The sequence below is a fragment of the Martes martes genome, assembly GCF_963455335.1.
Source record: "Martes martes genome assembly, chromosome: 2".
NCBI lineage: Eukaryota > Metazoa > Chordata > Mammalia > Carnivora > Mustelidae > Martes > Martes martes.
Window position 1 is genome coordinate 136,712,460 of NC_137889.1, and position 13,291 is coordinate 136,725,750.

General features: G+C 43.4%; 1 protein-coding gene across 1 annotated transcript in view; it reads right to left on the reverse strand.

The window, feature by feature from the left end:
* RNF150 (ring finger protein 150) overlaps positions 1-13,291 on the reverse strand; it is a 261,433-nt gene that overhangs the window by 33,833 nt on the left and 214,309 nt on the right. The window contains exon 6 of the mRNA XM_080796182.1: positions 8,744-8,954. Coding sequence (XP_080652308.1) covers positions 8,744-8,954 — 211 coding nt within the window. The remainder of the gene's footprint in view (positions 1-8,743; positions 8,955-13,291) is intronic.

Here is a 13,291-nt window from a genome sequence, read left to right on the forward strand (position 1 = left end):
AGTGCAGAGAGAGGCTAAGTGACTTGCCCAGAGTCACATAGCTAATTGGAGGCCAAATGAAGACTAAGACCCAAATTTCCTGGCTCAAGCTAGTGGTATTTCCCTTATATCATCTTACCTCAAGTGCCTCCAGTAATGTCCTGCCAGTTGCATTTTATTCCCTGTACCACTGAATATCATTTCTGAAATATTTTAGCTTACAGTACCCTGAGACTGAATTTCCAGAACCAATTCTTATGTCATTCAAAAGGCATTTTCAGCCGTTTCTGCTTTCTTAATCTTTGAATAATGGAATTTCCTCATGATGCGCTTTAGAATTGAAATGCAAAGAGAAATGTTATCTCATTGCCCTCCGTGCTTCTCAGATATTGAAAAAGTGCTGACCTGTCAATTGTGTTTCCTGCCATCAGCTGCCACCCCCTGCTGGGATCCATGTTCAGCATGACAATGTCTGGCAAAAGGCAGGTCTGATCAACAGTCCTTTCCCCAGCCCACTCTCACAGCTGCTGAGCCAAGATGCTTACCCAGAGCCAGACAGCCCTGGGAGAAATTCATCAAATTGGAGATGGAGTTACTTTGTTTCAGGAAGACAGGTTTCTTCCCTGTGTGGATGGTGTGTGTCACCCTCTGGCTGAGTGCTCCAAAGGGCAATATATCTGTGGTCTAAATTGATTCATTCTCTCCCAGGCTGTTTGCAAATCTACAGGTCTGCAGTACTTCCTGTCAGAGGCATCAGAGGCACAAGACAGGAAAACCCTGGCAGCCTGGTCCTGAGTGGGCTTTCTTGAATTAGCAAACGTTTTTAATCAAGGAGAAATGTGGGTTTTTTGTTTGTTTGTTTTTTTAAACAAAAAAAAAAATTAAAGATTTTATTTATTTATTTGAGAGGGAGTGAGAGAGAAAGAATGACCAGGGAGAGCAGCAGAGGGAGAGGGGGAAGAAGGCCATTTGCTGAGCAGGGAGCCCAACATGGGGCTGGATCCCAGGATGAGCTGAAGGCAGATGCTTAACCAAATGAGCCACTCAGGCGCCCCAAGGAGAAATGTTATCCTGGAAAATCTGGTGGCTTGTGGTTGGACAGTCGCCATTTGGGTCACTTGATGATCAAGGCATGTGCTTAATGGCAACAGTCTTTCCTCTCCAGAACAACTGTGTCTCTGCCAAAGCTGTCACTGAGCTGGTGAGCTGCGAGGCTTAGGATCAAGGGGGTGAGGTGGTTCCGGGGGTCTTGCACGTGATGAGACAAGGCGATGATCGTGGGGAGCCGTCTCATAATCTGCAAATGCTTTATTCTGTACAGAAGCAGTCCACCTGTGGCTTAACTGTGTCCTGCAGGAGAGATGACAGTGGGGTCTAGGCTCCTAAATGGTTGGTGGATCCTGCTGTCTGCCACAGTGGAATAGCCCCATAAATCAAAGCAATCATCTTTCCGGGGCTAATGTGACTCTTATGGGCACCAAGGGAGATCGTTTTCATTGCTGATTCCAGCCAGCATATTTATCCAGAGTCAAGAGTAGCTACTGTGCCATTTCAGGCTTTGATGCAAGTCCCAAAAGCAGACGTGGCTACTCACTCTTGTCCTCTCTCATAAACAATGGAAGACTTCAGTCAGATGTGTTTATTTCTAGATGCAACAGTATATTTTGCACTTACAGAAAACCTGGAAATTGCTGCTTTGCAAATATAGCAGAACATAGCTGCACATTTGAGACAGAAACGGGATGCTCACGCCAACCCTCCCTTTTTTCTCTCCGTTGTCTAGACTCAAGAGGTTCAAAACTGGGTGCCCTGGAAAGGTCCTGAACGTATAGTCCGTCTCGTTTTCATGTTCAGGCTGTGGTCAGAGCAAGGTTGGGGCATTTAAAACTTCGCAAGTCCTGAGTTAAAACTGTCCTGAGTGCTTCACCAACTGTTCCCTAAATAGTAAACAAAGAACTTAAAAAAAAATGAGTGAATGTCACCTCTGGCCTAATTTTAAGAGAATGTGTCTTTAGGAACGAAGAATCCTCAGAGAGGCTTATACTGAGTCCCTCAAATCAGAGAAAGCACATCATTCCAGAGACCATACACGAGTCTCTGAATGAACTTTTTGGAAGTTTTTCCTGTAATTAGGGTGGAGAATGCATCTCTGGAGAGCTCCCTGGGATTGCAGTGGGAGCTGTTGGAGGCTTTTTATTTTTTATTTTTTTTTCTATAAATGGCTTTTTTTTCCTGGGCTGCAGTTTTAGCTGTGCTTTAGCAATTATTTTTGTCTCATGAATACATTTTGAAGACTATGAGCTTTTTTCCCCCCCAAAAAAGGCTGACCTATCTACAGGTTCTTTCAAAAGAGACCACAGTTTAGTAACCGTCTGAGCTAAGCATGTGGTCTATCCAGTAAAGAAAATCAGGATGTTCAGAAACTAATTCTTTTTTTTTTTTTTTTAAGATTTTATTTATTTGACCTTATTTGACCAACAGAGATCACAAGTAGGCAGAAAGGCAGGCAGGGGGCAGTGGGGAAGCAGGTTCCCCGCTGAGCAGAGAGCCCAACCTGGGGCTCAATCCCAGGACCCCGGGATCATGACCTGAGCTGAAGGCAGAGGCTTTAACCCACTGAGCCACCCAGGCGCCCCAGAATCTAATTCTTTTGCAGTCTCATAGTCTCAAAGGATTCTTCCTGACTGTTTCTACTGAAGAGTCCTGGACAGTCTGTCCCACATGTACCCACCCCTTGGCTCCCCATCCCACTGCTGGATGTATAATGGACATGAAAGGGAACCTATTCTATCATTTTTTTGAAAAACTATTTTTATTAATATATAATGTATTATTTGCCCCAGGGGTACATATCTGTGAATCATCAGGCTTACACATTTCACAGCACTCACGCTATTCTATGATTCTTAACTGCGTCACCCATTCTGATAATAAAGAGGACAGAGAAGGAGAGGAAGGTAGAGAAACTGGTAAAGAGATTGTCTGAGGAGAGAATATGGTCCTGCTGAATCCCGCCCCTTCAGCAAAAGGGGTCGGGAAGGGCTACCTCCCACACCCAAGCCCAGTGAGGGGTTACTCTAAGGGCACCCTAGAGGGGATTCTGAAATATGTTTTTGGAGGTGGGACTCAGAGAGAGCTGATTTCAGCCTTCGAAAACCTGACGTGGACTGTGGACTCAGGTCTCTCTCCTTCCCGGAGGGTAGAAAGAGGAGGCAGATGCCATGTATGAGGTCAGAGGCCAGACACAGCTGCTGGTCTAGAGAGGACTGTCAGGACAGGTGATGTGTGAGGTGTGGAGGCCAAGAAAATTAAGGCCATCCCACCTCAAGTTTAGCTGATGTGGGAAACAGAGGCAGAAGAAAATCATTAAAATTCCTTACCTACTGACAAGCCCTTGAAACAGACAGAGTGGCTCTCCCCTGGGGACTTAACTGCCCTCACCTTGAGGTTTTGCTAAGGACAATCCTAGCCTGACCGATGCCCTACCCCAACAGGTCCGACCAGGATCCTGTAAGTCTACTTGAACAATTCCTTTCTCTCTAAACCTCCAAGATAGTGCCGAGAATCATTCCCAAGCATATGGCCCACTGATATACATCTAAAGGGTCTCACAAGAAGATTTTTATTATTGGTAATAAACAACCTTTCTCCCAACAATAGCTAGCCCCTCAAGGTTCTGGAGACCTTGATTCCAAAAATCCTTGGAGACTTACATCATCCATAATCCCCTTTGTCCTCACCCACCGCGGAGTCCACCCCTACTCTGCCTTTAAAAACTCTGACTGTAGGGATGCCTGGGTGGCTCAGTTGGTTAAAGCGGCTGCCTTCGGCTCAGGTCATGATCCTAGCATCCTGGGATGGAGTCCCACATCGGGCTCCTTGCTCGGCAGGGAGCCTGCTTCTCCCTCTGCCTCTGCCTGCTACTCTGTCTGCCTGTGCTCGCTCGCTCTCTCTCCCCCCCTTCTCTCTGACAAATAAATAAATAATATCTTTTAAAAAAATAAAAAATAAAATAAAAACTCTGACTGTAATCTGGTTCAGGGTCCAAGTCCCTACTCTGCTTTGTTGGGTATACTTGGGTCCAAGCTTAAGCTTGTCAAATAAACCCTCGTGTGATTGCATCGGTGCTTGGCTCCTTGGTGGTCTCTCAGACACGAAAACTCGGGCATAAAAGAGGGTCCAGAGCTGGACTGGGCTCAGCTTGGGCCCTATCCAGAAGGACCAAGAGGGTAAGGGCACTTCGACAGACAGAAGGTGCAAATGGACTGTGGATGCGCTGGGGCGGCAGGGGGACCTCCGAGAAAGCGAGAGATCCACCTGTCCTGAGGCATGGAAATTACAGGGAAAAGGGCCCTGCTAGGTAACTGCCAGTTACATAGAAGTGAGCAGAAAATTCCTAGGCCTGCTGGAATTTTCACCCAGGGGAGGAGGCCATTATACCCACTCAGTACATTTAAAGCAGCAGTGAGGCAAAAATAAAGGTGCATTTTAAACACATCACACATCATGTTTGCTGAATACATAGGATGTACCATGCTTCCCTCAAGGATCAGAGTCGATAGAAAGTTAGCGAAAGAAGTCTCCTGGAGGAATCCCACACTGCATTTCATTTCAGCCAGCCAAGTACATAATAATTCACGTGTACTGCTTAACTTCTGTGCAATCTGAAGACCAGGTCTCCCAGCCACACACATTCTGGCATGTTCCCAGGAAGGTACAGGGGCAGCTTGGAGGTGTCTTGATTTGACCCATTTTCATGTCTCTTTCCAGCTTCTGGCTCCCTCTACCCCTCCTGTCCTCCACTCTTCACCCTCTGGACTGAATGCTGCCTTCTTCTAGGAGTGGCAAGTGGGTGTGACCGAGAGACAGTGCTAGAGAGCTGTGCAGTGCAGTGACTCGATAAAGCAAACAGGCAGCTTCCTTGAAAAATAAAGGGAAGGTTTCAGACCCTCCTGAGCAGATGCGGAGTAGCACTGAATGTTTCTGGGGAGTGGTGATAGAGTCTTCTCTTGTATCTTTCTCTAGCTCCTGTCTGGAGTCTGCAAATACACACAGACTATTTGTTTAGCTGTGTGTGTTTTTTTTTTCCCCTTAGGAACTTTTTTCCCTTGCTGAAGCAAATCCAAAAACCTGCAGACTGGGCCTGGGGAGACAGAAGGCAATGTCTGTTTGGGGTGCAATTGGGACGCATGCAGGTAAAGACCGGTGAGGGACACCTGAGCATCCAGGCGCACAACCCCCTGTGCTAATGCAGGAGAAGCAGCGTGCGATTTGAGACTGCCACGTGAGGCTGTTAAAAGGCGGAATGCCAGAAACATTCTAGATAATGCCTACGAGCTCATCTTCCTCCCAAATGTCAGACTTGCAAGAAGTCTGGATTTTCTTTGCTGTGTAAATGCTTTTCTTTTTTCCCTTTCCTGAGAGCTGGAGATGATCCTTTAATGCCAGATTTTTCCATCTTCACTCTACAGGCAATCTGTTCTACACACCCCCCTTGAGTGCTGAAATGACTTTTATGTGCATCTGATCGACCACACACCAACACCATTTGCCAGACAGGAGGAGCAGAGGTAGGGCTGAGCACACGAGGAGGGTTAATCTCTCTGTGTCTCCATTTCTGCGTCCGTAAAACGACAATGAAAGTAAAATTTCCCTCATAAGGCTTAAAAGGATATTGTGCACAGGCGGTGTGGTGTATTTGATAGCTACGGTTATTTCCTCATTATCTAGTAATTTCCTGGGTCTGCGGAGATGTGAGGTGGGAAAGGATAACGTGAACCAGAGTTAGGTCCAAGCTCTCCTCGGTTATTTATTTGTGATTTGCAGCAATATTGTGAGCCAGCAACACTTAAATCTCCGACCGAGTTCTTTTTAGATAGCATTAGACCTGGTTCTAACAGCACTGATGAGAATTTGAATCTTTTCACCCATTTATTTGCACATCTGTGTCTGTTCATTTGTGGATCAGTTATCTGAGTTAGGGCACCCAGCAATTTACAAACTTGTGTACAGCAAAGGACTCCCCTGAAGGAATTTATGGCCATTTGGTTAGTGATATAAGCAACTGATACCTTGTCAGAATGACCAGGTTTGGAATATTCTGTTAGATCCCAATAAATAAAACTAACCAGAAAAGGGCTAGGAAAAACAGTTTGAGAATAACCTCAGTTCCTATACTAAGAAACTGTTCTCTCTAGCCATATTCCTGTGTACCACCAGGCTTGCGGTCACAGAGGCGCTCTCTGGATTCCTGTTTCCTCAAATCTGCCAGTATCTTCCTCTACAGTGACCTGGCAGTTTTCCCTCTCTTGGTCAGGAGCCCCCTGCTTCGGGATTAGATTGGACACATCTACTGAGTGCCTGCCATGGGCTCAACACTCTGAGTCTGTTTTAGGCAAAAAACAGTTTCGAGATTACGAATTACATGGGTGCAGACCGGGATCCTGTGTTTCAGGTTTTGGATGTATTTTAGCCCACAAGTTATACCTTTCCATTTGTCATCTGGGAGTCATGGAGATGTATGAAGCATGTATCCACTTTCAAGAATAAGGAATCTCACAGATGACATATTTTCTCTTGAAAATGAAATAATATTTTATGGCAAGGAAGACGATTCATTTTTGATTGGGTTCTTACGGGCTTGAGAACAGCTATGCCTTCAGTGTTTTCAAACTGCTAGCAAAAGGTCTATCGGGCCTTCCAATATACTTCACAGAGACAATGAGCGGTGAAATGTCTAATGGTAAGCAAAGACGTCAATAAATGGAAAAATTACGGGATGATCTTGTACCTTTGAAAAGGGAACTTATCATTTGACCTGTGTCAGCCACTTAACTCTTCTGGGTCATGACTCTCTCAAGTTAAAAATTAGAAGTTTATCAGGGTTAAGATTCAATTACTTTTAAGGTTCTTCTCTCCTGAAAATGACTAGGATTCTAGGTCTGTGCTCTTTGGTAGGGTAGCCATTAGCACCTGAAATGCAGCTAGTTCAAACGGAGATGTTCTATAAATGTAAAACACACACCAGGTTTTGAGGGGTTAATACAAAAGAAAGAATGCAAAATATTTTGAGTATATTGGGTTAAATAAAATAGATCATTATAATGAACTGAACCTATGTTTTTTACTGTGACTATAGAAAATCTGAAATTCCATATGTGACTTACATTATATTAATACTGGACAGCACTGCCCTAGACCTTCAAAATAAAGGGAGTGGAATTTGTCTCTAAGGACTCTGAATTTTTTTTTTAATTTTATTTATTTATTTGACAGACAGAGATCATAAGTATGCAGAGAGGCAGGCAGAGAGAGGAAGGGAAGCAGGTTCTCCACTGAGCAGAGAGCCCGATGCCGGGCTGGATCCCAGGACCTTGGGATCATGACCTGAGCCAAAGGCAGAGGCTTTAACTCACTGAGCCACCCAGGCGACCCAGGACTTCGAATGTTTAAAGGTCATTTTTTCAATGTTGAGGTCATTATGCTTCTAAAAGTCAAGTTTTCAAAGTCAAAATTCTTATCCACTCAAGACTAATAAACTGTGTGGGGGCATATTTGCTACCAAGTTCCTCTTGAAGGTACTGTCTGCTGAGGACCTCTGCAAGTTCTACAGTTATAACACTCCACATTCAATCACTATGGTAATGTCTCAACTATCCCATAAGAGATTATCAGGAAATACACCAAAATGTTAAGTTTGATTATTTCCAGGTGGGGTACTGAGTGATTTTTTGCATTCATTTTTTATTTTTTTCTTCATGTTTCAATCTTTCAACAGCAAGGTCCATTAATTTCTTCATCAGAAAAAAGGCTTATCTTTACATTTCAGTCTAAATGATTTTACGAATTCTACAAATACCACAAATACGTAAAAAAGAATTTTAAGGCAATATTCCCAGTGGCTTTAATCCGCTCCTCTCCATTTCCAAATTTTCTGTAGTGAATAGGTTACTTCTATAAAGAGAAACAATACACCTTATTTTCACATCTTGATATCCATCCACCTTTTAAACCTTAAACCAAAGTTACTTTGCATGCTAGTTTTCTTAAAACTCCTGAAGCTATTCTCTCTCCTCTATAAGACTTAAGAGCAGATCCTTTAGGTGTGAGCTTCCATCTTGATGCTAACCCAGCTCTCTAATATTTCTATAACTACAATCAATTAGAATAGGTGTTAGAATATATGCGGAGGATGGGGAAGAAATCCAGAAGATACTTGAATATGCCGCCACGTAAGGGTGTTTAGGTTGGACCTTAAAAACACCCACCTGAAGGAATGCCATTTACATCTGAGTCCGGGGGCAACAGGGGAGAGAACCCTCCAGCATGTAGCCGGGACCAGCTCGTACAGCCATGTGCACGCTCTCTCTCAAGCACACACACACACACACACACACACACACACACACACACACAGTCATTCAGACACAGAGTGAGCAGGGTAGTGCCCTAGACCAATCCTGCATGCCCTGCGGTTGCTTTTTTCACTTGCCCTTCCCCGGACTAGAACAGCGCCCTACCCGCCTCGGGTACCACGGGGTAGGACAAGCTGTCATGTGCGAGCAGGTAAGACGCACAGCCAGATGGGCCGTCCGCCCGTGGAAAGCGATGGGCTTCTAAAGGTCTGTCGGATACGACTGTTCAGCCTGGCAACATTGCACACTCAGTCTACTTGTTTTCTTCTTGAGGAAAAGTAGTCTTTTTCTAACTCCCATGTGGTGACAACCCTGTGGACTATGGAACTTCTAAGCAGAGCAGAACTTACTGTTAGTGGTAAAGATGACTTCTCCTTCCTGCGGGGTGGGATCTGTATCCGGGACCACCTGCAAGGCTCCCACCGTCCGGACGGCAGGGTCCAGGGTGACTGAACTTTCATTCACAGTGGTGTCGCTCGCGCCTGTGATCTGGTTGGTGGGTGGGCCTCCCAGAGATCCTTCGAAGTCGGTGGGCAAGTCATCTATGCAGTCGGCATTGGGCTAATATGAACAGAAAAGGATCTGCCCTTAGTGTTGGTCATCAAGTTAGAGATGACATGTTCACAGCCTAAGTCTTTTGTCTCAATGGAAAACCAAGTTCTTTACGGTTCTCCTCCTGAATCGCTTAAAAAAAATTTCAATTATAGTTTCCCTAATTAACATGAAAACCACTTTTAAAATTTCCTTTCCAAGGGTTCCACTAAGATTTAGAGAGAACATTTTAATTCCAGGAGAAGCAATATTCATATATTAATATAATGGAGGGGGACATGGCATTTATTTATAATGATAGCCCTTCCTTACATATAGTGTGTATTCCTCATATAGGATGTAGCTGAGAGCTGATAATTACCCCCAAAGACCCACGCATTGTTTGCAAATGCACTGATGACGGGAGAGTAGAGAAGGGGCACAGAATCTGACTCATGGTGAACTGTTTAGTAGAGAGACACACAAAGCCACAGGGTGAGGCTATTTTTGTTGTGGTGGTTAAACATGAGCCAAAAGCCAGCTGTAAAAAATAACCTATTTACTTAACATGCAAACTGATCATACGTTTGTCAAATCCTCTAAGTGAAAACTTTACTATCCTAAAACCAGGGTGATGCCATCTAGTTTAATGATCCACTCATGCAAGACTTCCTCTCCCTCCAGGTCCTCATCCTCAGATCTCTGACAGCCTCACTTGAAGAACAAAAAAATGGGGAGCCTTGCTTTGCAAGGCAACCTGTGTTGGCTAGCCTTGTTAGACTATTCTACCACGGGGCAAAATCTTACCTGTTGCAAGTTTTTCTCTTTGGTCTTAGTTCTGTTATTTGAAATAGTATTGAATATATTTATATGTCTTCCACAAACAATTTTTAAGATGATTTTCAGTTGTTATGCCTCTTTCTAACCTCCAAAATGATTTTAAAAAGATGGTGTTGCAGAGATACAGTGTTGAGATATATTAAGAATAGCTATGAATTAAATTTGGTTTTGCACTCATAATGGATGCAGATCAGGACAGGCAAGATTAGGTGAGGAAAATTCTAGATTGGCACCGATTGAATTAACATCACAATTACTACACTGTGTGTGAAGTTCACCCGAAGGGAAAATCTATAACCCATGGACTCACTGGGAGCAGAAAGCAAGGAACCTAAAGTGGGGGACTCTTGTTTTAACTTTCTACTTTTACACCAGTCTCCCAAGCTGCACACCTGTGTTTCCAATAGTCAGCTGGAAATTTCCATCAACCTCATAAAAAACTCAAATTCAGCTCATTTCACCTTCTTCATCTCTATGGGAAGTGAGCCAATTCATTGAAACTCAAGTTATCAAAAGTCAGTTCATTGAATGACCAACCCACCATGTTTACTAAACTTAGAGATCATAATACCGGGCATGAGCAGGTATGTTATGAATTTTCTCTCTCCATTTCCAGCCTCCCTATTTCCTTACAGTTTCTTCCCTGGTATATTCCATTCTATACTTTCTCACCAGAGCACTCTTTAAATGTTTTTGTTTTTTTTTTTAAGATTTTATTTATTTATTTGACAGAGATCACAAGTAGGCAGAGAGGCAGGCAGAGGGAGAGAAGGAAGCAGGCTCCCTACTGAGCAGAGAGCCCGATGCGGGACTTGATCCCAGGACCCTGGGATCACGACCTGAGCCGAAGGCAGAGGTTTTAACCCACTGAGCCACCTAAGCACCCAGAGCACTCTTTAAAAGACAAACAAACAGGGGTGCCTGGATGGCTCAGTGGGTTAAGCCTCTGCCTTCAGCTCAGGTCATGATCCCAGGGTTCTGGGATCTAGCCCTGCATTGGGCTCTCTGCTCAGCGGGGAGCCTGCATCCCTTCTCTCTCTCTGCCTGTCTTTCTGCCTACTTGTGATCTCTGTCAAATAAATAAAATCTTTTTTTAAAAAGATTTTATTTATTTATTTGAGAGACGGAGATAAATAAATAAATAAAAATCCCCAAATAAATAAGATCTTAAAAAAAAAAAAGACAAATAAACAAACAAAAAATGGGGCACCTGAGTGGCTCAGTTGCTTAAGCATCTGCCTTTGGCTCAGGTCATGATCCTGGAGTCCCAGGATCAAGTCCCAAGATCAAGTCCTGTGTGGGCCTCCCTGCTCAGTGGGGAGTCTGCTTCTCCCTCTGACCACCCCCCCCCCATGCTTTCTCTCTCTCACTTTCTCAAATAAATAAAGAAAATCTTTTTTTAAAAAAAAGGTATGATTCTTCTTTTCTCTTAAAGAATGAATTATAAGGTCCTTAGTGCAGCAAAAGAGTCTCTACACCCTTACTCCAGCCTGCTTTTCTGACCTCCCCTCAGCCTTTGGAAACACAGACCATATATTCACTATCTCAGGGCTTTAGCTAATGCTGTTCCTCTGCTCAGCCCCCATCACCCCACCCCCTTTCCTTTCCCTAGGTCTCCAACTAACTGTGGTGAATTCCTAACCATCCTTCAATTCCCAGGCCAAATGGCATCTTTTCTAAGTGGCATTCCCTCCCAGATAGCATCCTCCATACTGTGACACTTTGTAGGCATTTATAGTTTATTTGTAACTGTGCTTGTCTTTGTCTCTCTACTAGTCCACAAGTTTCTTTTCTGCCCAGTTTTATTCAGATATAATTGACATGTAACACTGTGGTAGCTTAGACAACAGGATGATTTGATACACACATATACACTGGAAAATGATTAACACATAGGTTTAGTCAATATCCATTATCCCATATAGTTACACGTTTTTTCTTGTAATGAGAACTTTTAAGATCTACGCTCTTAGCAACTTTCAAATATACAATACAAGATTGTTACCATGCTGCACCTTACACCCCAGGATTTATTTATCTTATAACTTGATCACCTTCACCCACTCCGCCCCCACCACAACCTCCGGCCTCTGGCAACTACCAGTCTGTTCTCTGTTTCTATGAGCTCAGTTTTTAGATCCCACACATAAATGGGACATAAGCTTTTTAGAGTGAAGCCACTATATCATGATGATCTTAAATTCCAAGCCCTCATATAGTGTCTGACAATTATTAGGTGCTCAGCAAATGTCCATTTGAGTATTTTATCAGAGTCTCAGTTTACTACTATTAGAAGCTGGGAGTGTTAGTATCTGTCCTAGATCAACGAAGTGAAGATTTGAGAAAATGCTTTTAAAAACGGTCAGGTTCTGTGCAGAGGTAGGGTATGCTGTTCAAGGGTAGCAGAATGTGTCACCCCAAATATACTGTTGGAAAAAGATTATTTTGAGTTAAACACAGTCGAGAAGAAGCAGATAAAGAAATGGTCTCTGTCCTCCCATCTGCCTAAAAGCAGGACACAAATTTGTAAAGGTGGCTTCCCTCCTTGTACCAGGAAGAGAAGAACATTCTTATTACCAAAGTCTGGGAGTTGATGTCAAATGGGTCTGTAATAACATACCTCATTACCACGCCCTTATCTGCCATTAGTTTCCCTCATATATGTACTTCCTCAGAATCTGCTGCCCTGGAAGCTCACGGTACTTTTCCTTTGTCTTGTCACTTCTCTAAAAATTTGTTCTTTCATGAAGATGCTCTCCATGTCCAAGTTCTGACCGCCTCTCTGATTTACTCGTCCCTACACACTCCTATATGCATGGACAATGCACATGTGAGTAAATAAATGTCTGGTTGTTTTTGTCTTGAAAATCTTATTTATTTGTTTATTTATTACTTTTTTGTTTGTTTGTTTATATGACAGAGAGAGAGAGAGAGCACAAGCAGGGGGAGCAGCAGGCAGAGGGAGAGGGAGAAGCAGGCTCCTTGTGGAGGAAGGAGCCCAATGTGGGACTCGATCCCAGGACCCTAAGATTATGACCTGAGCTGAAGGCAGATGCTTAATCTACTGGGCCACCCAGGGGCCTCTTCTTGTGGTAATCTTTTTCTAGTCTCATTTACAGGACCCCAGCAGGAGAACCTCGGAGGGTAGAAGGAAAAAACCATGTTTTTTTCTTCCCCTACAGTATATAAAAACCCTTAAAAGCAAAACTGATTGAGTGTGGGGTGTCAAGGAAGAAAAAATTTCATGATAAGAATACTGTGCTGGTCGGTCTTTCATCCAGAGCATCTGGATACAGTTGTAGATGTGGTAACAACTGACATATTTTTCAAAATGTTGACTTCTCTTGTTGATATCGTTCATTTGTTTTATCTCTTTTCTTTTAAAAAAAAGTTATTAATTTTGATGTAGAGTGTTCTCTTTTACTTTGTGGACTAGTAGGAACAGTATTATATCCTTAACAAAAGGGGAAAAGAGAAAGAGCTAATTAGCTCAGTGAGACTGTTAATAGTGGCACATGTGAATAATT